The 26,218-nt window shown below is 37.2% G+C and overlaps 3 protein-coding genes across 6 annotated transcripts; 1 reads left to right on the top strand and 2 right to left on the bottom strand.

Annotated features, from left to right (window-relative positions):
- Positions 1–865: 865 nt before the first annotated feature.
- On the top strand, positions 866–22,129 carry LOC109067353. 4 transcript variants are annotated; one of them, XR_006160124.1, is made up of 20 exons: positions 866–1,031; positions 1,339–1,391; positions 1,624–1,713; positions 4,486–4,610; positions 5,253–5,396; positions 5,490–5,558; positions 9,845–10,033; positions 10,376–10,472; positions 10,636–10,853; positions 10,986–11,139; positions 11,328–11,536; positions 11,621–11,738; positions 12,286–12,494; positions 12,614–12,728; positions 13,062–13,231; positions 13,570–13,667; positions 15,198–15,340; positions 16,652–16,697; positions 21,737–21,859; positions 21,988–22,129. XR_006160124.1 is itself a non-coding variant. In XM_042756911.1 (19 exons), the coding sequence occupies exons 1-18, from the start codon at positions 1,006–1,008 to the stop codon at positions 16,684–16,686; spliced, it is 2,262 nt and encodes a 753-aa protein (XP_042612845.1). In that variant the 5' UTR covers positions 866–1,005; the 3' UTR covers positions 16,687–16,697; positions 17,508–17,644. The 4 variants fall into 4 exon arrangements, 3 of the variants coding, with proteins under 3 accessions (XP_042612845.1, XP_042612846.1, XP_042612844.1); XM_042756911.1 differs by lacking the exons at positions 21,737–21,859; positions 21,988–22,129 and adding an exon at positions 17,508–17,644; XM_042756912.1 differs by lacking the exons at positions 21,737–21,859; positions 21,988–22,129 and adding an exon at positions 16,931–17,021 and having other exon boundaries at positions 868–1,031; positions 4,489–4,610.
- LOC109067354 (rho guanine nucleotide exchange factor 15-like) lies at positions 16,613–21,638 on the bottom strand. Its single transcript, XM_019084311.2, has 9 exons — positions 21,451–21,638; positions 21,189–21,318; positions 21,004–21,078; positions 19,982–20,074; positions 19,470–19,624; positions 18,736–18,903; positions 18,541–18,620; positions 17,489–17,593; positions 16,613–17,410 (listed from the first exon to the last, which is right to left on the bottom strand). Exons 1-9 carry the CDS (start codon positions 21,621–21,623, stop codon positions 17,259–17,261), a joined length of 1,131 nt encoding a protein of 376 aa, XP_018939856.2. The 5' UTR covers positions 21,624–21,638; the 3' UTR covers positions 16,613–17,258.
- Positions 21,697–26,218, bottom strand: LOC122145184. Its single transcript, XM_042757414.1, has 6 exons — positions 25,486–26,218; positions 24,016–24,747; positions 23,555–23,609; positions 22,435–22,499; positions 21,968–22,215; positions 21,697–21,879 (listed from the first exon to the last, which is right to left on the bottom strand). Exons 1-6 carry the CDS (start codon positions 25,877–25,879, stop codon positions 21,697–21,699), a joined length of 1,677 nt encoding a protein of 558 aa, XP_042613348.1. The 5' UTR covers positions 25,880–26,218.

Genomic DNA, 26,218 nt, shown 5'->3' with positions numbered 1-26,218 from the left:
TGAAGTTTAAGTCTAACTAAAGTTAACGTTACATATAACATTGTTTACATATAACATTCCCCAAGCAAGTTATAGCCATTTATTAAAATATTGTTATCGGCGCTTTTAAGTGAAAAACAGGCCTATTTCGTTTACTAACAATAGAGATGTGTCCAAAAACATTTACGGAGTAAAGAAAATGGAAAGAGTGTTATATAATAACAAAACAAAACAAAAAAAGTTTTTTTTTCAGAGAAATATATTTTCAATCTGAGTATGAACAATAAATACAAACAGTGCAGCAAGCAGTAAAAACACTTGCACAAATTGTCTTCTGCAACAATACAAACAGTGCAAATGATTTACAACCTACACACAAAATGAGTGAGAAATATTCTGAGTGCAACAGAAAAAAACAGTGCAAATTATCTTTATGAACTATAAGAATTATTTACTTAATATACATAAAAAGTGAATTGAAAGTGACGTGACACACAGCAAAGTATGGTGACCCATACTCAGAATTCGTGCTCTGCATTTAACCCATCCAAAGTGCACTCATGAACGATTTCTGGTGCGTTACCCAAAAACAACTATATGATCACAAGTTCCGTCGTTAATTCAGTGAAACTAGCGACTATATAGTTACTAAAGTTACTTTTGAAAACGCACCCCAGATTGGTTCTCTGAGCAGGTTCAACCAATATATATATACCTCAAAATAACACATTGTTTATCAAAATAATTTTACCATAAGTTTATAAACTTTAATTGGGTGTCAGGTGCAAACTTCTTCCGCTAAAACCTGTTCATAAAAAGGAAAACATAAAATGACCACGTGATATACAAATTAATTAACTAAGCCAATCTGACAGGTGTTCTTCCTCGTCAAAATGAAGCGCCATGCGACTGCTGATCTATTGAAAAAAAAAAAAAAAAAGTCACGAGTTCATCGGAATAAAGTTTTCGGAGACTCATTTTTGTTCTACTCAAAGTTTATATAGCTACAGTTGGCAGAAACTTTCTATGGTCATGTACGTTTCTTTGCTGTGGTGAGTTTTGATTTGTCCCTATAATTTCGCATATATTTCGAAGATGTTATATTAGGCCATATACTGATGTATGTTTTTGCATTGCATGGGGTAATCACCAAAGAAGAAGAAGGAAAAAAAAAAAAATTCCGTTGTGGTCTGTGCTACTTGCAACGCGTTTCTGTATTTGGTTGTGCTGTCAAACTGATGAAGATTTTTTCTTAATTTGCTGGTGCTCTTTTAGTTGCAGCGCGTTGAGCTCTCTCGGCCACTGTAATTTTACCTATAAATGTAAAAATGTAAACTTGTGTAATTTTGCGTTTTTCAGGTTTCTTTTGTTTGGTTTATGTCCTATCTCTGTTCCTGATTCCATACCTATTGGTAAGAAGCTGCATTTCTTAAAAGTTCAGATGGTTTTATTAGTGTTTTTATATATATATATATATATATATATATATATATAATATATATATATATATATATATATATATATATATAAAATATACAGTTCCACTTTGGGCAATACTATATGAATTCTATGTTAAAGATTGTGTATATAAAGACATCATATGTAAAAGCTGTGTTTGTATGTAAAGATGTGTTTGTTTCTCAGGTATGTTCAGGACAGAGTGCCATGATCGTCATTTCTGGTTGTCTGTCAACTCAAATTTCCTGGGCCACAAATTTAGGTTCAATGTTCAAGGTAATCAGTTTTTATTAGTGTTTCTTTCTTTCTTTGTTTCTTTCTCTCTCTCAATTTTAAATTCAATTCAAATCAGCTTTATTGCCATGACAAATTGTACATTGCATTGCCAAAGCATTCATATGAGCAAGAAAAACAGAATAGGGAAATAAATTGTACAAAAAAAATGGATTGTATGATGAACAGGTGTAGAAAAACAACAGTACAGCAGTATGTACAATGAGTGGTTTGTGTGTTTACATATGAGTGTACAAAAGTTTGTGTGTGTGAGTACATGGGTCTTACTGTGGCTCTGCACTGGTCGAGTTTTCCCTCTTTTTGTGGCAGGCATTAATGTACCTTGATGCTAGTGAAATGCAGTGTCTTTTTTTTTTTTTTTTTTTCACCAAGCAAATATTGAACTTGTGCTCCAGCTTTTTGAAGTTGGGACAAATAATTTCAAATTTGGGAAGGAACAGTTTTCGAATGCCATTATAGTTAGAGCAGGTTGTTATGAAGTGTAGCTCTGTTTCTACATCTCCTTGGCTGCAGTACAGGTGTGTGTTTTTAATCTGAGGTTTGGGTTTTGTAACCAAAACTGGATGAATTAATGTTCCACATTGTAATAATTAATGATCTCATTTTGTCAAATGTAAAAAATAAAATAATAATAATTATGATAGAATTCAACAGTCTTAATATTGCTCTAGAGTAATACAGACCCAAGTCAAAGATCATGTGTAAACAAAGATCTACTATTAAAAAAAAAAAAAAAAAAATTGAGTTTCACCCTGTAAAAAATAAATTGTTGAGAATACTTAAAGCAAGGAGGTAAGACTTTTGAGTTTTCTCAACTATAGATTTTTAGTTCTGCTCAAAGATACTTTGTTGAGCCATTGTAAATTTGTTTGTTCATGCAATGCTGATTTTCTTATTTAATAATGGAAAAATTCTTGTCACAGCAGCTGAAACAACAAATAATGTTTCCTGGAACAAAAAATAATGTTTAAAAAGTCCCCACATTATCAATATACAAACATTAATTATATTTGTTTACAAATGACAAATGTGAAAGGCTAAGTTAGTCACTAGCGGCAAGGTACATTAATGCCTGCCACAAAAAGAGGGGAAAAGTCGACCAGACATATGAACTCAAACTTTTGTACACTCATATCATATGTAAACACGCGCGCGCACACACACACACACACACACACACACACACACACACACACACACACACCACTCATTGTACATATATGGAATTACATTTGCTTCTATAAAAACGAACGAAACTTTATAAAACTGAACGTAACTTTTTAGAAACTATCAAAAATATGCCATTACAAAAGAAGAAAAACACAATGAAAATGAAAAAAAAAATGAACTCAGTCGCACAAATTTAACAGGCTCTTCAAATATGCTTCATTCTTTGTTAATGTTTTTCAAAGATTTGTTTTTGCTAATCGTGGATTCTGAATGCATTGCCACAGATTTCGCTTACGCTTCGCAGTTTTTCGTTTGGTGTTTTGACACAAACCTCTCGTGGGGGCGGGCTTAACAGTGATCTACTCTGATTGAATAGTGAGCTTTTGATGGACAGGTGCTCTCTGACCGGGAAGTACAGATGCCACTCAGTGGCGCGCATATTGGAACTCCATATTTGACTCCTAACCCTAAGGTTGTGGGTTCGAGTCTCAGGCTGGCAATACCATGACTGAGGTGCCCTTGAGCAAGGCACCGAACCCCCAACTGCTCCCCAGGCACCACAGCATAAATGGCTGCCTACTGCTCCGGGTGTGTGTTCACGGTGTGTGTGTTCACTGCTGTGTGTATGCACTTTGGATGGGTTAAATGCAGAGCATGAATTCTGAGTATGGGTCACCATACTTGGCTGTATGTTACGTACCTTCACTTTAATAAGCTGACAGCATTGTCTTTGTAAGACAACTTTACAAGACTAAGATATTCAGGAAATGGACATAAGTGATTGAACATACTCTTGGCCTCAAAACCAGACACACAAACCTCAAGAACAGGTGACAATCAAATGTTAAAAAGATGAGCTCTTTACATCACAGTACAACAAATAACTAACAATAATGATAAAACAATAACAAAAAAGTTGAAATGAAGTCAGCAAACCGCAACACAATGTTATAACAGTTAGTAACTGCATAATTTATTCATTCTCCAATGCATGCTGGGAGCTCACAAAGCCTTAACATTTCAACAATATGAAATTCTTTGTTCAGACAGCTGTTTGACTAGGTGGGGTAACATTTGGGGTAACATTTTTGGTAATTTTGTTGGTCTGACAAGGATTTTTATGTAGTTTCAAGAAAATAGCATTTTTTTTAGTATTTGAGACTAAAAAGGTTTCGTAAACTGGAAAAATGAGCTGTTTCATATTTTTACAGTGCAGCCTTGTACATATAAGTCTGAGCAGGTTCTTAATCTCTACCAGGTTGGTGTGGTTTGGTCCTTTCAGGGTACTGGCCGAGTTGGCCCTGGTTTGAAGCATGTGTGGGATCTGGGACAGTTTTGCCATTTGACTTTTGCAATTCATTGTAAAGTCACCAGAACACTTGATGACCAACAAATGACACCTCAATAAGAGGACAAAACAACTACGTTATCATAATTTTCTTGACCTTAATCATAAGATTCAAGTAGACCGACTTATGATGCTCCAAAAAAAAAAAATCAGTTTATATGGCCAACATTGCCCTGATTACCCTAATTCACCTTGTATCTGTTAACTGGTTTATGTAATTGGCTTTACTTTTACAGCAGACTCTAAGGTCCATGAGGTTTCTGGTCAGTGGGCAGCAGAGTGTGGTTATACTATGGCTCTTGACTCCTGGGGTGACCTGCTGCTGCGTGTTTCCTATCTTGCCTGTCTGGTGGAGAACCAGGTGAGAGAAACAAGAAAGGTCAATGAAAATGTGGCTTTTCCAAACATTGTTTAACTGTTAATGGTTAAACATTGCATTAAATTTGACAGTTTTACAGGAAATGTAACTTTTACAAGTAAAAACAATAAATTGCCATTATAATTTATGGTGAAAAACGGTAAAAGGACATTCCCAGAAATCTATGCGTGACATGATCACATGATTGCTATTTTATTTGAATGGTTTCTTGATTTTGTTATCAGTGAAACATTTTTGTGTTCAGTTAATGTTTATTGAATTACTTTAGTGTTGTGTTCCCTTGACGGTGTTTTGACTTAATGTATGTGTCCCTGTGCACCATCTTTGAGTATTGGCCATGCTTTAGTCACATCGATAAAAAGAACTTTGAAATCAAAATTAAATCAAAATGAAATTAAACCAGGACATTTTATAGAAAAAATGGTTTCAGGTTTTGATTATTGCTTGAAGTGTACATTTAAGTTGTAAAATATACAGGCACCAATATGCTATAACGTGAAGCATTGTTGGCGATGTGTTTTTTTTTTTTTTTTTTTTTTTAAGTAATTTTTTCATTGTGATTGTTATGGTATTTGATGAACTTAAGAGCACAACATTTAGCAGTGTTGATTTTTGTTGTTTCAGAGGGAGACTGAATTTCAGTTGCTGGTGTGGTTTATAAATCAGGACTCAAATGGGAAGGAAAAATCCTATCCTTTACTTCTCACCTGCCCTCTCCAGGTCCCATGGGCACCTCGGGAGCTTGTCTGTGAGCAGAACTACATGGAGGTGGAACATAAATTTTGTATTAAGTGTAAATTTCCTGATATAAACAAAGTTGTGTGGAAACACAAGTCTCATGATGCTTCCCCCTACCCCCAGGTGTCTGTGCTGAAACTGCTGCCTCCTGATAATCACATAGGCACAGCATGGGTAACACCAGCCCCTGTGGTAAGAGACTGTGTGCACTTTTACTGTTTGGATTTAATGTATCTGAATTATCCACTTTCTGTCATTACTAGCAGCGTCTGTGAACTGAATGAACAGAATTAACTTCCATTGATTGATCAAAAACTTAGTCAAATCCTAAGCCAGACTTGTGCCATTAATTGAATCTGACTTGCTGTAGCCAGAAGAGAACTGACTTTTCGAGTGAAGGATGGGGTTCTTCCAATGTGTGGTGTGGTGTTGTTTTTTTTTTTTTTTTTTCTTTTTTTTTTCTTAAACCTGTTACAACCAAAACCTCTGGCTTGCTCACTGGAGGATTAAATCATTTTGTTGGCATTTTAACAACTCCCTGCTATTAATTGAAATTAAAGCCTTAAAATTGTAGCTTAAATGACTGCTAATTAAATTTGGAAAATGTTAAACTCTCATCAGACTGCTATTTTTCACTTGGATTTCACTTGGAATTGGATCTTCATTAATGCTTTCTTAGAATTGTTTACTCTAGCTTACAACAAAACAGACTATTGTCTAAATTCCTTAAAGGGGTCATATGATGCTTTTTTTTTAAAGATTATTATTTTGTGTATTTGGTGTAACAGAATATGTTGAAAAAAAAAAACCCTTTTTTTTAAATACTGTACATTATGGTAGGTCTTCTACCATCCCTGCCTCTCTCAAATGTGTCGTTTTCTACAAAGACTCTCTTATTGACAAATGCAATCTGCTCTGATTGGCCACCCATCCAAAGTGCACACACATAGCAGTGAACACACACACCCGGAAAACAGTGGGCAGCCATTTATGCTGTGGCAACTGGGGAGCAGTTGGGGGCTTGCTCAAGGGCGCCGAAGTCGTGGTATTGCCGGCCCAAGACTCAACCCACAACTTTAGGGTTAGGAGTCAAATTCTCTAACCATTAGGCCACAACTTCCCCATGTAACACCCCTTTCCATAATCGCGAGCTTCATCTTTCAAAATAAATGTAAAGACAGTTAATGTCCTTAGTTTTACCATCAGTTCAAGCCTGAAAGGGGAACAGAGCTGCGTGACAGACATAGATGAAGCTCGTATGTGTTTGGAGTACACAAGCCACGGACGGTTAAGACAGCTGACTCCACACTCACTCTCTGTCTCTCTGTCTCTCTCTCTCTCCCCAATATGTGCTTTATTGGCATGACAGTTGTTAAAATGTATTGCCAAAGCATAGTGTTTACATTGAATTTAGAACAGATATATACAGTATAAGCAACAAAAACATGCATGTGTGTGTGTATATATATTTAAAAAGTTGAACAAACAACATCTTAAAATTCTACGAACAATTTATAATTCAATGTGGTGCGTTTGTGGGTGCATCACTGATTTGTTCACTCCTCCCTCTTTTTGTGACGGGCATCAATGTATCTTGCTGCTAGTAAGATACAGTCTTGTTTTTCACCTAATAAATATTGAAGTTGTGTTTTTTTTTTTTTTTTTTTTTTTTTTTTTTTTTTTTTTTTTTTTTTAACGTTTTGAAGTCAGGGTAAAGTATTTCAAATTTGGGATAAAATATCTTTCTAATTTCTTCATAGTTAGAGCAGCTGGTGAGGAAGTGTTGCTCTGTCTCCACTTCCCCATGATTACAGTAAGGGCAGATACGGCTCTCTCTGGGCAGCCAGTGCTGCCGATATCTGCCCATCTCTATAGTCAGAGTATGGCTACTCAGTCTGTACTGGTCTGGTCAGTCTCAGACGACCACCGGGACAAGACCACAGGAACAGATGATTCTTCTGCACAACCTGACTTTGCTGCAGCCTGGAATTGAACTGCTGGTTTCGTCTGGTCAGAGGAGAACTGGCCCCCCAACTGAGCCTGGTTTCTCCCAAGGTTTTTTTTTCTCCATTCTCTCACTGATGGAGTTTTGGTTCCTTGCCGCTGTCGCCTCTGGCTTGCTTAGATGGGGACACTTCATTTACAGCGATATCGTTGACTTGATTGCAAATTATTGCACAGATACCATTTAAACTGAACTGAGCTGCATGATGACATCACTGAATTCAATGATGAACTGCCTTTAACTGTCATTTTGTATTATTGACACACTGTTTTCCTAATTAATGTTGTTCAGTTGCTTTGACGCAATCTTTTTTGTTTAAAGCGCTATATAAATAAAGATGACTTGACTTGTACCTCGTCATCTGTCTTCTTAATTTACAGACTTTCACTGTACTCGGATATTCTGCAGTTGTGTAGTCTCTATTTAGGGCCAAATAACATTCAAGTTTACTTTTGTTTTTCTGTTGTTTCAGTCCAATAAGTTATATAATTTTCTTTCTGTGCTTTTATATTTGGTTAGGCCAAATTTTGTGGATGGATATTTCAGTGTCCTGATCCTGGATGTTGTTAGTCATGTTAGTTTGTGTCTGCAGCTTCAGGATCATCTGAATCAGGGGACTTTTTTCAGGGTTTACTTCATGGTTTTTAAGGGCTTTAAAATAGTAAGAGTTGGGGTTGCTCATTTTTAGGTGTTTCCAAAATGTGATGGCTCGTTTCTCAATGCGCGTTAGTAGAGGGTATTGGCCTAATTCTGCCCTGCATGTGTTGTTTGTAGTGTTCCTCTGTACTCTGAGGATACTCTTATAGAACTCAGCATGCAGGGCTTCAATCTGATTTTTGTCCCATTTTTCAAATTCGTGATTTAGGAGAGGACCCCACACTTCACTGCCATATAATGCAATAGGTTCAATGACTGATTGGAATATTTTGAGCCAGATTCGAATTGGTATTTCAATTTGGATAGATTTTTTTGATGGCATAAAAGGCCCTTCTCACTTTCTCTTTCAGTTCATTCACAGCCAAATTTAGTTTACCAGTTGCATTTATCTTCAGTCCGAGGTATGTGTAGTTTGTGGCGTTTTCAATTTTGGTCATACCAAGGGTGAAGTTGTGTCTCTTTCCCTGAACTCTGGGTCTTTTCTGGAATGTTAGTACTTTAGTTTTGTTAGGATTAATGGTCAGGGCCCAGGTCTGACTTAACTTGTGCAGGATGTCTATGTTCTTCTGTAGACCCTCTTCTGTTGGAGACAGCAGAACCAGATCATCTGCAAACAGATGATCTGAAAACAGATTTGAAGTCAATAGCAAATACTTAAACTAATAACAAAACATGCTTACAGTAGCTGATTCAGAAGTGCCAGATTGTCATAGCAAAGTCAGAATGACCTCCTCTCCTAGGTTCACGAAACGGTCGTCCATACTATGCGTTGCTGTTCTGTTGTAAGTAATCTTAAAGATTCCAAAATGCATCTACTTTCAGAAGGCCAAATAAAGTGCTTTTGCTTTCGCCTAGAAACACAGCATCTCCCTGACATGGCTGCTTCAACACTAACTGTGATTACTGAAACCACGGCGCCTTTCTGTGCGTGAACATTTGGGCGGCGTTACGCAAATATTTCCACAGTGACGTAGACGTGGGGGCGTGTTTGAACATGCCCTTTTAGGGGGGCATGGCAGAGTCTTAACTTTGATAAAGAATATCTCTTAGGATTTGAGACTCTAGTCTTTGCAACTTTAGGGATCTTATCTATGCACAATCAACTTGTAACACTCAAAAGAGAGAGGAAATCGCATCATATGACCCCTTTAATTACTTTGTGTGTCTGAGCATGAGACTTTTTCAGATGTTTCACCTTTGATATCATTAATCATTTTTGAGTATTGTTTTCTCTAACTTGAACGAAACCAACCAATATTTAAATCTTTTTATAGAACAGTACTGACCAATATTTATATCTCTCAATTGACTGAACACTGACATGTACCTGATTCACTGTGGCATTATGTGCTTAACAACACTATAATTACAGTAAAGCTAGATCTAAAATCCGGAGGATCACCTGTATCATTTTTTATTTTAAGGCATTATAGATATAACATTATGACTTTCTGTAAAACTGCTTTGAAACAATGTATATTGTTGCTTTACAAATAAACTAACATGACTATCTTAGGCCACTACCACTGAGCCACAGGAACACATTTCTTCTCTGATAACGTGTTTACTACCACATGGACGTGGATTTGCAATAGCAAATGACAATGCAGCAATAGTAAAAGACAAACAATCCAATCAATTTCTGATGGACAAAATCTAGTTCCACCCATTTCTTTCCTTATTTGAGAAGTTGTTTCGCTCAGATATGTCATGATGGAAGACAAGATGTTCACAACTTCTGTTAAATGCTGACTTTAACAGTGTGTGTGTTTGTTGAGGGCCATAAGCTTCATATGATGTTTTCTTGTCTTCTTAGGAGTTGGGAGAGGGTCTGTTGGAATGGAGGGTGGTGTTCCGTATACCAGCATTCAGTCAGGGGGGTGGCATGAGGGAGGAGACAGTTCCAGTGAGAATGGCACACTTGCTGGGCTACCACATTAACACCACTGACTCTCGCATCCTCCTCCGTTGTGCCTATGGATCCAAACTGGCATACATGCTACAGGTCGATAATAAAGCCAAAGATAATGCTTTACTAACCTAAAGCCAAAATAAAGCCAGAGATAAAGATTTACTAGAGATTACTAACCCCATCTATAATGATTAAGAATGTGTTCTCCATGAGTCAACCTATCATACACTGATTTTCAACTCTGACTGTCAAACTTTTTTTTTTTTTTTTTTTTTTTTTTTTTTTTACAGAAAATCATGTAGTGCATGGTGAACACAGACTTTGATATTTATACATGATTGTATCTATTTGTAGGATAATTAAACAAGTTTGCTGTCTTGAGCTGGTTTTAGAATGGTCTGTTATGAAAAGTATATTTTGTCTGAACTGTTTCAGTGGGGTGAGACTGATGTGGAAGTGGTCAGTGCCACCATCTTGTACAAGCTTAAATGGACCCTGTTGACTGTCGACATGTCAGTGGCCTGCACCATTGGTATGGTACTCTTGCTGACTCCATTTTTTTTTTGCTTCCTAGGCCAGTTATGTAGCTCATAAACTGATGTACTACATGTCTAAACCTGATTATATTTTATGCAAATGTTCCACTGAGCCCCTCAGTTCTTTTCCAGCTCACCTCCTCAAATTCTCTCTTTTAGGACAAGCCCGAATGGATGGTTCTGATGTATTGTGGTCTCTCCCTCGTGACCTTCCCACTCTGGTCCATCCTCCCTTCATAGAAAAGGTTCTTAAGTTGGGTGTTGGGGGACGGTACCTGTCTGAGTGTGTTGCCCACCAGCGTGGTTACATGATTCACGACAACAACAGAACACTGGAGCTACGTATTCCTTTCGGAGCTGAAGGAGGATTCATCAAGGTACCCCAGAGATCATTTACACTTACTGATTAGCTGAAAAGTATCACATTTTTCCACTTTTTTTTTCCATTACTCAAACATTTTGAATTTAATGTTTCTGTTACCAACCATCTTTCTCCTGTTCTTGGTCAGAGTCATGTAATTGATGGACTGTACTCTCAGTCATATTTTGTGGATGTGTTCCTGCTGCGTGAATGGGAGGATACAGCATGGAGTCTGACTCAGCAGCGGATATTTAGAGCACTTTTTATTCAACACTTGCCCCGACCAGTCACACTTATTAACAGTGAGAACACAAACCAATCCACTTGCACACTGTTCTCTAACTGCTACATGTTACTTTTTTCTTTTATAGCCAGACTTTTGACTATCACCATGAAGTCTGGTCCACTTTGCCTTCTGGCAAGAATACTTGCAGAAGACAAAAACATTTGACGTGTGTGTGTCTGTCTGTCTCTCTTTTTGCCATTGTAGAGACTGTGCCTTCACAGAGGGAGTTTTCCATCTCATTGTGCTGTTTTCCTCATGATGTTTCTTTGGGGAATGTGACTGTAGCAGGTCAGCCAGTGCTTTGGGAGGAAATGGAATGGAAAGGAGTTCATCTCTCTCAAAATCCTTTTCCCAACAACACCTACATGTATCTGTTTCAGATGCCCTTCTCTAATTCACTCATCCCACAAAAGGTAATATACTACATACACTGGTTTGCTAGTATTTTTATTGATATTTTTAATAAGGAATGCTTCCTTCCCTCTCTGCTGTTTTAGTATTTGGGAGACAGGTTTAGGAGGTACACTCTTTATGGGGTCTTCTCCTTCATTCTGTTTCCTGATGGAGAAATCTACAACCATTCTGCTACTGTTGAGGCAGAGCTGCAGGATGTCGGTATGTAATGTCCCTCTCATTTAAAGTAATAAAAAAATAAATAAAAGCACCAATTAAAAAAATAATAAAAGTTGGCCATCTTATTGGCAAAGTATATTTATGCTATCTCTGCTCAATTGTCTTGTTGAGCCAGAAAATAAATTAGAAAAAAAGCTTTTGATACAACTGCACCAAGTTTGAATCCACCTTAATTGTGAGATTTATGGATAGGGACAAGTATGGTTCCAATAAGGCAGAATTCAGTTTTTCTATAAAAAAACCCCCCACAACATTTGCTTCTTATTGCATACTATTTTACGATGTAATGCAAATGTACACTGAAGTGCACAACTGAGTACCAGTGCAACCAAACTAACACCACCTCCTACATGTAGTCTCTGGTTCAGTAATGCAGTCCTCGTGACAGTGTTGACATTACCAGTTATTCATGGGAACCATGCTCCATCTTGAATTCAATTGCTAGTGTGAAAAACGGTGCATACAAAACGCTGTTCTTGAAAAGAGCCATTCCAGGATGCATTTGTTTTATCTGTCTTTTGTCTCGCAGTCTTGCCAAAGCTTAAAGGGGAGTGTACAGCACGAGGTGTGCATACATTGGCATACTATGGTAATATAGACTCCTCTGAGTGGCGTTTGTATGTAGGAGGGATGAGGGTTGACTGGGAGCTGGTGGAGCTTGGGGGATTCTCTCTGGATCCCCACGAACTCTACCTTAGCCTGGAAGTTCCACTCTATGCCCCTGGCATGGCCTATGAGGTACAGGAAAGGCCTGACACAAGCCATTATTTATTTGAAATTCTGTAACAAGATTATTGATCTGTTAGTGTAAAATTATTACAGTTCATACCAATGTAATGCTTTCCTCTGTCTCTTAGGGCTTAGGACTGCAAGGTCTGTTAGTGAGTGTTCTGGTGAGTTTAGTTCATCTGGAAACAGCAGAAGAACAGACTCATGTGCAGCGCTGCGTGTTCCCTGTGAGAGAGTTATTGGGTAATTTTTACAAACCACTGTACTCTTAATGGACACTTATCCATATGTACTGTAACTCTATCTAGAAGATGGCTTGTTCTGAAATGCGATTTTGCAAACTGTATTAAACCTGATGGCAAACCTGGGACCTTTAGCCGTTGTTGCTTATTTCACATGCAAAGATGTTTGGCAATCATAACAGAGTGTCTGCATAATTTTTAAAGGTACAAAAATGCATAAAAGCTACGTTAATTTTGAGGTCAATAAACAAATTTTTGTTTATAGTGCAGTAAACATTGGAAATGTATCTTGAAGGAACTGGTTTCTTCTTTTTGCTTATTCTTCTCTGTACAGTGTGTCTGCCTGATGGAAGAATGGTGGTGATGGTCGACACTGCTGGTGTTTCTCCCCCAGTAAACCCCAATCACACAGCCCTCCTGGATCCTGCTTGTAGACCACTGGAGACTGACAATTCCAGAGCCATATTCAGTTTCTCCATAGACTCTTGTGGCACTGTCGCAACAGTAGGATTTAAATATTTGATCATCCTCAGTGTACAGAGAAATCTTGAGTAATTTCTAGTTTAAGCAAGGGCTTATGGAGCGCTTGTATTAATTTAAGTCTTTAGGTCTTTTTTTCCATGGAAAAACTTTTTACTTGTCATTTTGAATATACTTTGGTTGCAGTAGGTTACTCTGTGGTTACTCCATTTATAAATTAAGCAGTTATGTATAATATCAAGATAAATATTTAGCTTTTTGACAATTATCAGTATTTCAAAACATTAATAGATATGCCACTTATTTACAGAGATCTTCCATAATTTATAAACTTTATCAATAAAATCTTTTTTTACCTGCAGCATGATGGTGATCAGGTGATTTACAGGAATGAGGTGAGAAACATGCCCCCTTTTCCTCCACACCTGAGACCCCTCAGCCAACCTCAACCACATTATAGGTAAAACCCCATTATGATAAATTAATCATGAACTCATAGTACAGAATTTGAGATGAATACTGATTTCTGCCTAATGTTGGGGAGATGTCACAGAAAAGGCCAGAAATGCATTGTAGAGAATGTTAAATTAATGCAGAACAGCTAGATGGGGCTTATGCAGTGCTTGAAGCGGAAAAGTGTCGTATTTGATGTGAGGCCCTATTCTCTCCACCATCTCTGATGAAATCGGTCATGTCTTCTTTGCATTAGGGCTGTTTTAAATGTTTTACTTATTACTGATGCATTTGCTCTCTGAATCCTTGAACTTCAGGAGTTTACCAGTTTAAAATGATCTGATCAGAAAAACCTCCTGCTTTTAATTTTAAAGGGGACATATGATGCCATTTTAAAGATTTTATTTTGTGTATTTGGTGTAACAGAATATGTTGACATGCTTTTGTTCAAAAAACGTTAATTTTCAAATACTCTACATTTATTGTAGTTCCTCTATGCCCCACCTATCTCAAACGTGTCGTTTTCTACAAAGCCCTTCCTTCCAACAAGCGCAGTCTGCTCTGATTGGCCAGCTGAAACAGTGCATTGTGATTGGCCAAACACCACAAGCACACGTTGGAAATGTAATGCTTTCCCACAGAAACACACAGCGTGTCCCTGACATGGCTGCATCAACACTTCTGCGGTTCCTGAAACCACCTTCTTTCTTTGCGTGCACATTTGGAAGGCATTACGCAAATATTTCCACATCGTGATGTAGACATGTGGGGGCGTGTTTGAATGAGGCATTTTAGCCCTGTCTGGATCAGCCTTCTCTTTTAGATGGAGACTTTGAGCTTTGTAACTCTGCAGATCGTATACATGCACAAACAGCTACATAACACATTGAGGAAAGGAAAACAAGAAATCGTATCTCATGACCCCTTTGAGATTTTGTTTTCGTTTAAATGTACTGATTCAAATCATTAAATATTATTTGATTACTCTGCGTCCCTCCTGTTACTTGCTCTCTCGCCCCACACATTGAAACCCCCTGAGGTAGACCAACCTCACTTGCATTCATTCATATGATTTGCCGAGATGAGATGTAGTTCACGGTACCCCCTTCTGGGTAGTGTGCCTTATATAGTATCATTTCTAATCACCCAGACACTGACGCTTTGACTCTGAGTACAAGCAGCATGTCAGAAGTGCCGGTACACTTCAAAAAAAAAAAAAAAAAAAAAAAAGGTGCTGATACGTTAAAGACATATACATATAACGCAAAGTACGTTAAATAAAATAGAAGTGCTGGTTCTGTGTACAGGCCCACTTCAAGCACTGGGCTTATGAGAAAATGTATTTACTAAACTATGCATTAACTCTGACTAATTGGGCTAATAAATCTTCGCACAAAATCTTTATTGAAGTTTGAAATTTAGGCATCAGAGAAAAATGGAGTTTAAGTGTGTAAATGTATGGCTCTGATAAAGTATGTTTATCTGTATATCCCACTATTTACCATTAGTTAATTTTCTGTATTTTTCTTGGGTTCAGGGTTTCACTTGGCTGTGTCCATCCAGAAAATGGAAGTCGCACTCTTGCCATCTACCTGCCATCCCAATCTCCCACACTTCTACCTATGGAACACGCACACAAAACAGCCTTGCACTCACACACGAGGCATCCTGAGGGCAGAGGTGAGAAACAGATCAGACATTCACAAGATACCAATCTTAAAGGTGTACTACACCCTAAAATAAAAATTGTCATAAATCACTTGCCCCCATGTTGTTCCAAACCTGTAAAAGCTTTGTTCATCTTCGGAACACAATTTAAGATTTTTTGGATGAAAACCGGGAGGCTTGCTACTGTGCCAAAGACTGCCAAGTAAGTTAAACTGTCAAGGTCCAGAAAAGTATAAAAGACATTGTCGGAATAGTTCATCTGCCATCAGTAGTTCAACCGTAACGTTATGAAGCGACGAGAGAACTTTTTGTAAGCAAAGAAAACAAAAATAACAACTTTATTCAACAATTCCTTTGTCAACAGTCTCCTCTGTGTCTCTCCATATCACCGAATGCTCTTCTGTATCAGCTGCGCCACAAGGATGCAGTAGCCCCTCACTGTAGAACACAAGATCCAGGGGGTGTGGTTGGATCCCCATCTGGGGGGGTGGAGGTTAAGGGGTGGAGATGGGTAGGTTTAGGGGTGGAGAAGGGTGGGTTTAGGGATCAGGGGGTGGAGACGGGTAGGCTTAGGAATATGTAAGGTGGGAGGAGTTGGATCTGGATCCAGCAACGCCCCCTGGATCTTGTGTTCTGCAGTGAGGACCATCCCCAAAGATGTGCTGTTTCTACGTGTATTTAGATTTGATTTAAAAGAAAACAGCGCATCCTTGTGGTTACTTACTTGGCAGTCTATGGGACAGTCGCAGGGCTCCCGGTTTTCATCCAAAATATCTTAAATTGTGTTCCGAAGATGAACAAAGCTTTTACGGGTTTGGAACGACATGGGGGTAAGCGATTAATGACACAATTTTTATTTTGGGGTGGAGTATCCCTTTAACAGGTAAACCAATTACTGAGATTGAAACTTGGGTCTGAGGATTTGATATTCTTGTCAGGCAGTTATTACTTGTGAAACACAGATGTCACCGGGCATGCCACATTTGACTGAAAACCAAAATACTGTTTAGTGTAATTGGACACACATTCTTTGCTGTCAGTAACAAAAGATATGGGAAGGTTGTGTTTTTTTTTTTTTTTTTTTTTTTTTTTTTTTTTTGTTCATCCTGTTTGAAAGCCGATTAGTCAATTCAAGTGGTACATAAATTATTTACATTGTAGAGGTTCAGCTGATAGTTTCACAGTTCTAGTCCTAAATATTACAGTGCATATTCCTTAATTGCTGTACTGTTATCCAAAAGGTTAACAGGCTTAAGATTAATATAAATTTATGTACAAAAAAAACCAAAACATTAATTCCTTTTATTCACTATACTTTTACAGTTAAAAAAATCCACTCACTGCCAGCTGGAGGATGACACCCTTAAAGGTAATTGTACTTTTGAAAAAGAAATTGAATGTGCAGTCAATATTTACTAGGGTTAATTTGCACCCCCCCCCCTTTTATTTTAAATCAAATTTAAAAATCTAAAACCTTTGTGTTATGCTTTATCCAAGGTGATGGCTCTCAGCAAAGTCAAAAGTTTTATCAGCTCACACGTGTATTATCATTGGGATAAACATTAAAAAAAAATGTTTAATTTCTTTTTTTTTTTTTCGTAGCAATAAAACTTGCTTGCACTAAATGTAGCAATAAAACTTGCTTGCACTGTTTCTATGGAGCTGAAGGTGGAGCCTGACAAGGGGAGGGGGCTCATCCTGTTAGTCACCTCATGACAACAGCAGATCTGTCCAATAAAATGTCTTTCACAGTCCAGGCTTCCTTTTGAACATTTTTAAAAACTTCTTGATGCTCTTCATATTCTAATGATAATGATAGCAAGGGGGTTACTAATTAGCCCCTGCTTCAATAGTAAATGAGTGTGTGTGTAAGTGAAAGGAATCTTTTGGGGAGTAAGAGCAAATGAGATGGGCAGCAAGTCAATAGGAGTCAACTTGGAGTGTTTTGAGTGGTTTCTTGTGCGATTTGGTACTTCTCCCTAACATTCCGCCGTCTCTGGTGATCAGTAGTTACTTCTAATGTGTTCTCTGCTGGAAACCAGCCCTTCTTTCCATCAGAGAGACGCATGCCTTCATACCAACCTTGATGAGCAAAATGGAAATCAATTTTAGTTTTGAGGATTAAAAAAAATAATAATGTGATTTTTATTTTAACTGTACCTTCACTGGTTTTGCGCAGCACATTGATGACATCAGTGGGCTCCAAGCTAAGCTCATCTGCCTGTTTTGCCGCATACTGACTGACGCACTGCACTTGAGGACAGTCTGGTCGATGCACACACACATACACACAACTCATTATTTAGCAGAATAAACTGTATCAAAAAGACCTTATCTAGAATATAATAGCGGAAGCATCCTCTTAGTGTTTTTTTTTTTGTTGTTTTTTTTTCTCTTCTTTGGAATGTGGAATGTACGATATTTAAGCAGATTCCCTAGTAAAAAATAAATATACTAAAATTTACTTTTTGAAATACATTTATTTCATGCTAAGTATACTACAAATACATTTACAAATTTATGTACTTAATAAAAATATCCTGCAATTATACTTTTAGTATGCTAAGCTGATATACTTAAAGTCCGCTAAATTGGAACAACTCATTTTCCACTTTAATTGTGCAGAAGTAGTGCTGAAGTACAACTGAAGATATACTGAAGTATATTTGACTGTGCTACAGTAGAACTATTGCAAGTTTACATCAGGTATGCTTTAAATATCTTGCATTTAAAGGCCATTATTCAAGGATCATACAATCCTCATCAATAGTGACATAAAAACATATTTTGTTTAATATTAAGAAATATGGATTGTGCACAAGTAGTACTCCAAATAAAGTTTAATTATAATTTTTATATCAGTGAGTCTCGAGCGATATGTCAGTAAATATGTTAATAGGTTTGAACTATACTTAGCATGAAATTAATTTATTTTAAATGTATTACTTTTTTACTTGGGTTTACAGACCCATTTTTCAGAGTTTAACAGATGCTGGTCACCATTCACTTTTACCGTATGGAAATCAACAGTTCTGCTAAAGAAGTCCTTTAGTGTTCCGTGTAATTTTTTTTTTAAACATTTGGGCAGTAGTATGAAGGGGAGTAAATGACCAATGATTTATTTTATGGGAGAGCATTCTATTAAAAGACAATGCTACTGCATTGTGTGATGTTTCCCACACTGTCTGTGAAGTAATGAATTAAAAGCTCACCCCAGTCCTCATAAATCTTCTCCTCCCCGAGTGCTGCTTTAATTGATGGGAAAGCAGCCATCCACCTATGCATGTCTGACCTGGGAAGAGGGTGTTAAAAGAATGAGAGAGGTCAGAATAATAAAAAATATAAAATTACAGTGATTTCAGTCTGTGGCTGGTATGAATAAAGGCACTGAGCTACATGTATCTTACTCTGTATTAGCCTTAAGCAAGTGTTCACAGGGGCTCCCCCGATAGTTTTCCAGGAGGGTCAGACAGAAACAGTGATCCAAGTGTGGCCCAAGATTGTTTTCTGTGGCCTGAACCTGAACCAGAGACCGATGAGCATAATCGATCACCACAAAGCGGTCTGGACAACCACTGAGAGAAGAGTGAGGCAAAAAAAAAAAGGGCACCACATGAGACCGAAGATTCTCTTAACTCACTCATTACATTGTGTGCCACAGCATTTTTTTTAAATGCCTGAAATAAGGTTTGTGTTTAACACATGCTCAAAATATTTCCACATTTTATTCTAGAATAAAATACATCAGTAAAACCCCACTCATTATTTCTGAAACATGTAAGTTATCTGTGTTCTTGCAGATTGTTAACTCAAACTTTCCAACTGTAAATAAAGACCATGGGGTAGTTCTTATAAAGTCATATGACCATGGGGTAGTTCTTTATAGCCCAATATTAGCTTTTTATGTCTGGTGATGTCGTGTAGGCTTCAAAATCCATAAAATTTGTGAAGATTATCATGATGAACAAAAGGTGTAAGAATTATAAACTTTCACTGGTCACAGAGCTTTTAAAAAGTCAATGGGAAAATCCAATTGGGATTTTGTTGAAGGACCCAGGTTGGCCTACAAAAATGTCATTCCATTTTTTTTTTTTTTTTTTTTTTTTTAGAAGGTTAATTTCAATAACCATATGCCTCTAACCTTTTCTTTGTGGTGAGAATGAGAAGGTCATTGAAGAGGAACATGTACACTGGAGTATATTTGTTGCGGATGTTGAAGAGGGACCCTCTTTTACAAAGCTCTTGTAGTTCTCCCTGTTTTTCTAGACAACGTGTTTTAGAAATAATTGGAATCGCCTGTAGAAATCAAGCAACACAAATAGCCAAAAAAAGAATATTTTCTATTAATAATATACATTGATCAGACACAACAGGTTATGCTGGATTAAATAGTTTTTTGCAGCTAGTTATAATAACCTTTTACTAATCAATTTATTTTCTGCTATTTAAGGCTCTTGAGCTGCTGTCACATTAAACATTTTTTACTAGGTATTATCTTTAAACAAGATAAGTGAAGCCCTGTTGGGTTCTGGTGGATGTATTCTAAATAATAATAATTTAAAAAAAAATCTTTCTGTGGCAGTGCTATACCTTTGTTGGAAACTTAAATTTAAGAGTTTTTCATTTGACTAGTGCAGTAATGCATTTACAGACCTTGAGTTTGTCAAACTCCAGCTTGTTAGATATTTGAATGAGCTCCTCCATCTGTTTCATCTGCCCCACCTGTGTGTTTGCCTGCGTGATTAGCTACAATCAAGAATGATGACAAGTGAAAATCAAAACTGGATATGAATGATAGAACAAATGCATATGGAGAGATTTCACATTTATGAAACATTTGAAAAGGTGGGATAGATTTAGTGTTTGCTGCTCATTTTAGAATTATTTTACTTTAGGGACATCAATAGGCATTTTGTGAAGCTGTAATGAAATGCAACATGACATATCCATGTGTGGCGATAAATAGTGATTAAGATGTACACAATCCCATGTTTTCATTGTGTATGTGATTGTTTTACTTGATATTACACCACAGATTTTTCTAAACCAGATGAAACCAACATGAAAACAGTAAATTTTTAAGAGCTTGGTGTACGTGTTTTTAACTAGGGTTTTAAAAGATTTTTCTTTCTTTTTATGTCACTGGCCAATTGTAAAACAGTTTTAAATGTGACTCTCACAGACAGATTTTGGATTCAGAACATTATATTTTATCAGTGTCACAAGTAAAAGTACTTGTGTACTGTTTTACTTGTGTACTCATTACCAATAGCAGCTCGTTTTGCTGATATTCAATAAAACAGCACAATTGTGAGTGTGATATTGCTTTAAAGGGGTCATATGACGTTGCTAAAAAGAACATTATTTAGTGTATTTGGTGTAATGCAATGTGTTTAAGGTTAAAAAAAAAACACATTATTTTCCATGTACTGTACATTATTGTTGCTCCTCTATTCCCTGCCTTTCTGAAACATGTTGATTTTTACAAAGCTCATCGTTCTGAAAAGCAAGGACTGCTCTGATTGGCCAGCTATCCAGTGCATTGTGATTGGCCAAATACCTCAAGCGTGAGACGGAAATGTGGTTGAAAGTGGTCCTGATTGAACTGTTGTTATACGGAACTCAGCACTCAATCAATCAAACTCAAAGCTCAATGCTGATTTTGTTCATTTTACCTTAGACACTGAAACCAGGCCCTTGGAAGCTGTTTCCTCTTCTTTAGTGCCCTTTGCAGTCCATTTTTGAATATTCTACAAAAGATTGAAACAAATCCAATTAACTATTGTCTGATCATTTCACATTTACTGGAAAAATTAGAGTAACAAGTATTTTTTGAGAACATTAGCAATGTGTATCTCACCTGTATAAGGATTTTGATACGTGTGATTCGCTGGAAGGGCAAAAGCATAAAGGATGTGAAGGGCAAACGTTTACAGAGTGGAGATGACTCTAGCCGCCTCATCACGAGAGAAAACTCTCTGTTACTCTCCCTGCCAGGACCACACATACACGTAAGCAACATGCCCAACAACACCATGTTTAATGATCGCTAAAACTGAACTTTAAATAAATATTTTACATTAAAATTATTATTTTTTTGTAAGTATGGGTAAAAGTCTTACATCAGTCTGCTGTAGGTCTTCTCTTGGTACTGCTGATTTCGGACATAATCAGTAAAGACTGAGAAATGGTTCTCTGAGTGCTCATAAATTATGTCACACACGTCAGATATTACCACACTCTCATCTACTCGCTTCAGCAGATCCCCTATAAACCTGAGAACAGAGATGTGCATTGATACCTATGGGGTAGTTTTTTGGCTGAGACTGAATAAGTGATGACAGAATTTCTTTCACCTCTCACCCTCTCTAACTGTATGATGGATCCCACCTCCAAATAACTTCATAGACCTGCAAGAGATTGGAGAAGAGGGCCTTCCTATCATGAATGACAAGAGTCTCACTGAGTTCCCGTGACCCCAGGAAATGATCCTTCAGAACACGCAGGGAGCGTAGGTAGGAGGCCTCAGAGGTGAGCACCTCAAACATGCTCTAACACATAAAATTTCAAATAAAAATATGTAGCAAAGCTGAATTTGGTAAAGAAAGATGTAAAGTTATTTATAACTATTACTCTCACCTCTTGTCTCTGTTTTTCAGTGCGACTGAGTTTATGTAACACTCCACTTTCCTTCACCACTGTTAAATCCTGCCAGAGTGTATTCTCTTCAAGGCCTCTCTTGGATCGGGTGCCAACCACCCCCAGCCCCCGGGGACCCTCAAGGCCTAGGGTTTCACTAACACTAATCCTGTTGCAATCAGGACTATCAGACTGGATTTGAACAGCTTCTTTAGAGACCTTTGCCTGGTAGATCTGATATAGAGGTTCTGAGGATGACATTGTTTTTAAGAATGCGTGGTTGAACTGCAAAATATTCAAAGAAATGTTATTGCACCTAATGTTCATTTAATCTAACCATTGAACCATGAATCCTGCTGCAAAATCTACCTTGAAATTCAGCAAAATGTTGTTTTTAGACACCTGAAACAGATGAAAAATGTTCCTCTGTGTGTGTATTATACATTATAATAATTTAATTATCTCACCATAGTCACTGTTTGGCTCCCAGTCACTGGAGATTCTCAGTGGGCTTCCTGTTTTGTCACACAGCCTGTAAGAAACCCACAACAGCTTAACCTAGTCACACATTAGTGGGCTTAAATGAGTATCTATCACAAAAAATAAAGGTCTAATGAAATGACTGCTATTTTTAAAATGTTGTTGGTCAGGTAAAAAAAAAAAAAAAAAAAAAAAAAAAAACAACCCTGGATGTGTTAACAAACCTGGGAGACAAAAAAGGGTAATTCTCACCACTTCATATTTTCATTTTGACCACTCTTTCTGGCTAGCAGTGAGTCAGAAATAGAACCTCTCTTTTTCAAATCCGTAAATATTGGTATGTCAGAGTTTTATTTCAGGGTAAGAGGATGTGTAAATGAAACTCGTAGCCTACTACTTGTAAGATGTCAAAGATACAGTATACACTTAGTCAGAATAAGTAGTTGTGGGGGTCATAAATGTATGCATTCATTTTACATTTAAGTACATTTTAACACATTTAAGTAACCACAAACGTTAGTTCGCAAAGTGCACTAAAACGATTATGTACTTTAGGGAAGATGTATTTGACAGCACATCAATAAAAGATAAGCAATCATTTCATTACAGATTTGCACACAATATCAAAAACCGGTAACTCTTTACAATTAGTTTCATTAGTTAACTACTTCAGTTAACATGAACTAAGAATGAACAATACTTCTACAGCATTTATTAATCATAGTTAATGTTAATATCAACATTTACTAATACATTATTAAAATCAAAAATTGTGCTTGTTATCATTAGTTAATGCATTGTGAATTAACTATCAAAAACTGTACTTTCATTAACTAACATTAACAAAGATTAATAAATATTGTAAAAAACGTATTGCTCATTGTTTGTTCATGTTAGTTAAAACATTAACTAACATTAAAGGTTTTTGAGTAATACTTTAAAATAAGGATCCAATAGTTAGTGTTTTCCTTACAATGTCTTTAAGATACCAGGAACAACAGAAAACCTACACCCTGAAATTACTGATAGAAAATCTTTGTCCCCTCTAAAAATCACTGCATAATTTGCACACTTTTTGAGACAAACTTACTGATGCTGTAAACTTACGCTTCCTTGTCAATAGACTCCCAGTCGTCAAAATCACCATTTTCATAGCTCTCACCTACAAAACAAACATGAAGCTATTCAGAAATCTAGACATATGTGCGATTCATTTTAAGTTCTGAATAAAGCATTTCAAAGCAGATTAAATAAAAAATAAATAAATAAAAAATCTGATAGAATGCCTAAAATGATTTTGGTAGGTAGGACATGTTCCTGAATCAACATTAGGGAAGAGTCAGGATTAGGACTGAGGTTAGGGGCTTAGACAATGTTACTATACTTAATGTTTGGGTTTAGGGCTTTGTTTATTTGACATTTGAGACTATGTTTATTTGACAAGAATGTTGTTCTAGGATCAACACAAGACACTGATCTTTGACGCTGATCCACATATTTTTTTTCTCTCTAATAAAACTGCTTGTGCTTTAGATTAATGCAGTATTTGGAATTTCTTCTCCACTCACCTAATGGGTTTGGTATAGATATGCGTCGAGACAATTTTCCATTCTCACTGCTGCTGGTGTTTCTGATTGGTGGACCGCCGCCTCGAAGAGAGACTACACATGCCAGCGCTGGCTGGGAAGTCCGTTTCTTTGTCTTTCGGTGGGACGGAGGATGTAGAGGAAGTCGTGGGGGAGGTCGAGGAGGGACAGGTGGAGGGGTAACTTTATTGTCATTTGATGGCAAAACATCCAAATATATATGAGTATCGGTGTGCTCCAGCTGTGCATACCGTTGAGTATTTTTATACCCAGAAGACTGATAAGTCCTTGGTGGTAAAGGGGGTTTTGATTGGTTTTGAACTGGCTCATCAGCATATGCAAATCCATTCCCCGCTAATTTGTTAGGGCTGTGGTGAAGTAGAAAGCTTTGGCAATTTATACATGGAGGCAACACTTGGGGTTTTGAATTAGGAGATGGACTGTTCTGTGGACAACTGACTTCATTGCTGGTTGGGTGTAAAACATCCTTATTTCTCTGACTTCCTTTGTTTTGATGTTTGTGATTCTTTTCAATCACAGTATCCATGTCATTTTTCTCCTCATGTAGAGTTACCCAGACTAGTTTCATACCAGGCCTTTGAAGATGGCAGAGGCAATGACAGTGTTTCTCCTCTGAGTGGGTAGGTGGTGCAGTTGAGCCCTGATTATTCTCTTTGATGCCACTCACATTATTCACCTCACTGCCATCAGGAGCTGAGGGAAAGAAGGGTAGCCAGGTGCTTTATTAAGCTTATCAACAGGCTTAATCTGCCTTTTTTCTCCCCACATTTTATTTTTTGTGCTGGTAAAATGGTTTAATGTATTAACCCTTAAACAGTGCTGAGAGTTCTACATACATTTTTGTAGGTGAGAAGATAATCAGATTAGCCAAAATATTTAATTACTGACCATGAAAAGGGGCAGGAGATTGTGATCAGTTGCCTTCTACAAAGCTCAAAGCCAGTGGCCCTTATCTGATTTCACTTTAATATCCACATTTAACACTGGACATCAAGTTGCAGCCCAACAAAAATTTTATGTTGTACAAGAGCAAGCAAAATAAAAATGTCTCTTTAATTGGTTTCATTGGCTCATCAGCCAATTCACTGCACATAACATGTTTATCCTGCTTGCAAGGTTTAGGGTTAGGGCTTGCATTTGGGTCACTGACAAATACAAAGTTTTCAAAATATTTTCAAATATTTTTGAAAATCTAAAAATGTTTTACAAACAACTCCTGTACCCCTTGTATTTATGTTGGTTTTATATGGTTTTAATTGAAAGATTCTAAACCTTCGTCATGTGAAATCTGCATCACATAAACCTACATCAATAATAGCAAACACAAAGTAAAACAATCACTGAGAACCATGAAATTATGTTTTCAGCATTGTTTCATATTTAGGCATATACAGTACACATGTTAGAGACAGATTTCAAAATGTTCACTACCTGATCGACCCACATCCACGTCATCTACTGCCAGTTGAAGATTTCTTTCTCCCAGCATCCGTCCACCTTTCGTAAGTCTTGAAAATGAAGATATATCCTCTACTTTGTCTTTTGTCCTGGGTGGACATGACAATCTAGCTCCGACTACCACAGACCTTCCATCTTGGCTCATATTTTCAGAGTATCTTCTTTCTTTGCTGTTGTAGTTTACTGCCGTTTGCTTGCCCATTCCTTGTTCAAAGTTACGCAAAGCATGAGCCACTCTGCTAGAGGATCCAAAGTGGCTTGACTGGTGTGAAGCATTAAGGTTTGGTTTTGGTGGAATGGTAGGTTTTCCACTGGATGTGTTGTAGATTGACTTATTCATCATTTGATGCTCCAGAACAATTTTCATGTCCAAGTGAGCAAGAATTACACATCAAATCCAGAGACACAAGGATGCACTGATATTAAAGTGCCAAATGCAAAATCCCTGATTGTGCAACAGTTTAGTGTCTTCTTGGTCAGTGAAGCCTGTGTTGTCACACTCTTTGCTCAGTTGTCATATCAATATTTAAAAAAAACAATAAAAGAGTTTAATTTACCTTTCACAGAACATTCAGAGCAGCCACACACCATATGTGAATGAATATTTTACCTCCTCCGATGTGTTATCCTTGTGAACAAATTTGTTATTTGTGTTGTTAATAAATTTCATGGCTACATGATGGTTACTTCTCCTTTTGGATCTTGT

This window comes from Cyprinus carpio, chromosome A5 (assembly GCF_018340385.1).
Source record: "Cyprinus carpio isolate SPL01 chromosome A5, ASM1834038v1, whole genome shotgun sequence".
Lineage (NCBI taxonomy): Eukaryota > Metazoa > Chordata > Actinopteri > Cypriniformes > Cyprinidae > Cyprinus > Cyprinus carpio.
This window is presented reverse-complemented; position numbering and strand designations above follow the sequence as displayed.

What these genes read in the sequence shown, in the direction of transcription:
- LOC109067353 (XM_042756911.1), top strand. Translation starts at nt 1,006, where the DNA reads ATGGTCATGTACGTTTCTTTGCTGTG. An exon ending in GTGAGCAGAACTACATGGAG is followed by an intron (nt 5,397 to 5,489) that starts GTGGAACATAAA and finishes CCCTACCCCCAG; the next exon opens with GTGTCTGTGCTGAAACTGCT. An exon ending in CAACCTCAACCACATTATAG is followed by an intron (nt 13,668 to 15,197) that starts GTAAAACCCCAT and finishes TCTTGGGTTCAG; the next exon opens with GGTTTCACTTGGCTGTGTCC.
- LOC122145184 (XM_042757414.1), bottom strand. Translation starts at nt 25,879, where the DNA reads ATGAAAATTGTTCTGGAGCATCAAATGATGAATAAGTCAATCTACAAC. An exon ending in GAGTCTATTGACAAGGAAGC is followed by an intron (nt 22,500 to 23,554) that starts GTAAGTTTACAG and finishes GGTTTCTTACAG; the next exon opens with GCTGTGTGACAAAACAGGAA. An exon ending in GGAGCCAAACAGTGACTATG is followed by an intron (nt 22,216 to 22,434) that starts GTGAGATAATTA and finishes TGTCATCCTCAG; the next exon opens with AACCTCTATATCAGATCTAC.
- LOC109067354 (XM_019084311.2), bottom strand. Translation starts at nt 21,623, where the DNA reads ATGCACATCTCTGTTCTCAGGTTTATAGGGGATCTGCTGAAGCGAGTA. An exon ending in GCCTGGTTTCAGTGTCTAAG is followed by an intron (nt 20,075 to 21,003) that starts GTAAAATGAACA and finishes TCTTGATTGTAG; the next exon opens with CTAATCACGCAGGCAAACAC. An exon ending in TTGCTTAAGGCTAATACAGA is followed by an intron (nt 18,621 to 18,735) that starts GTAAGATACATG and finishes CCCTCTTCCCAG; the next exon opens with GTCAGACATGCATAGGTGGA.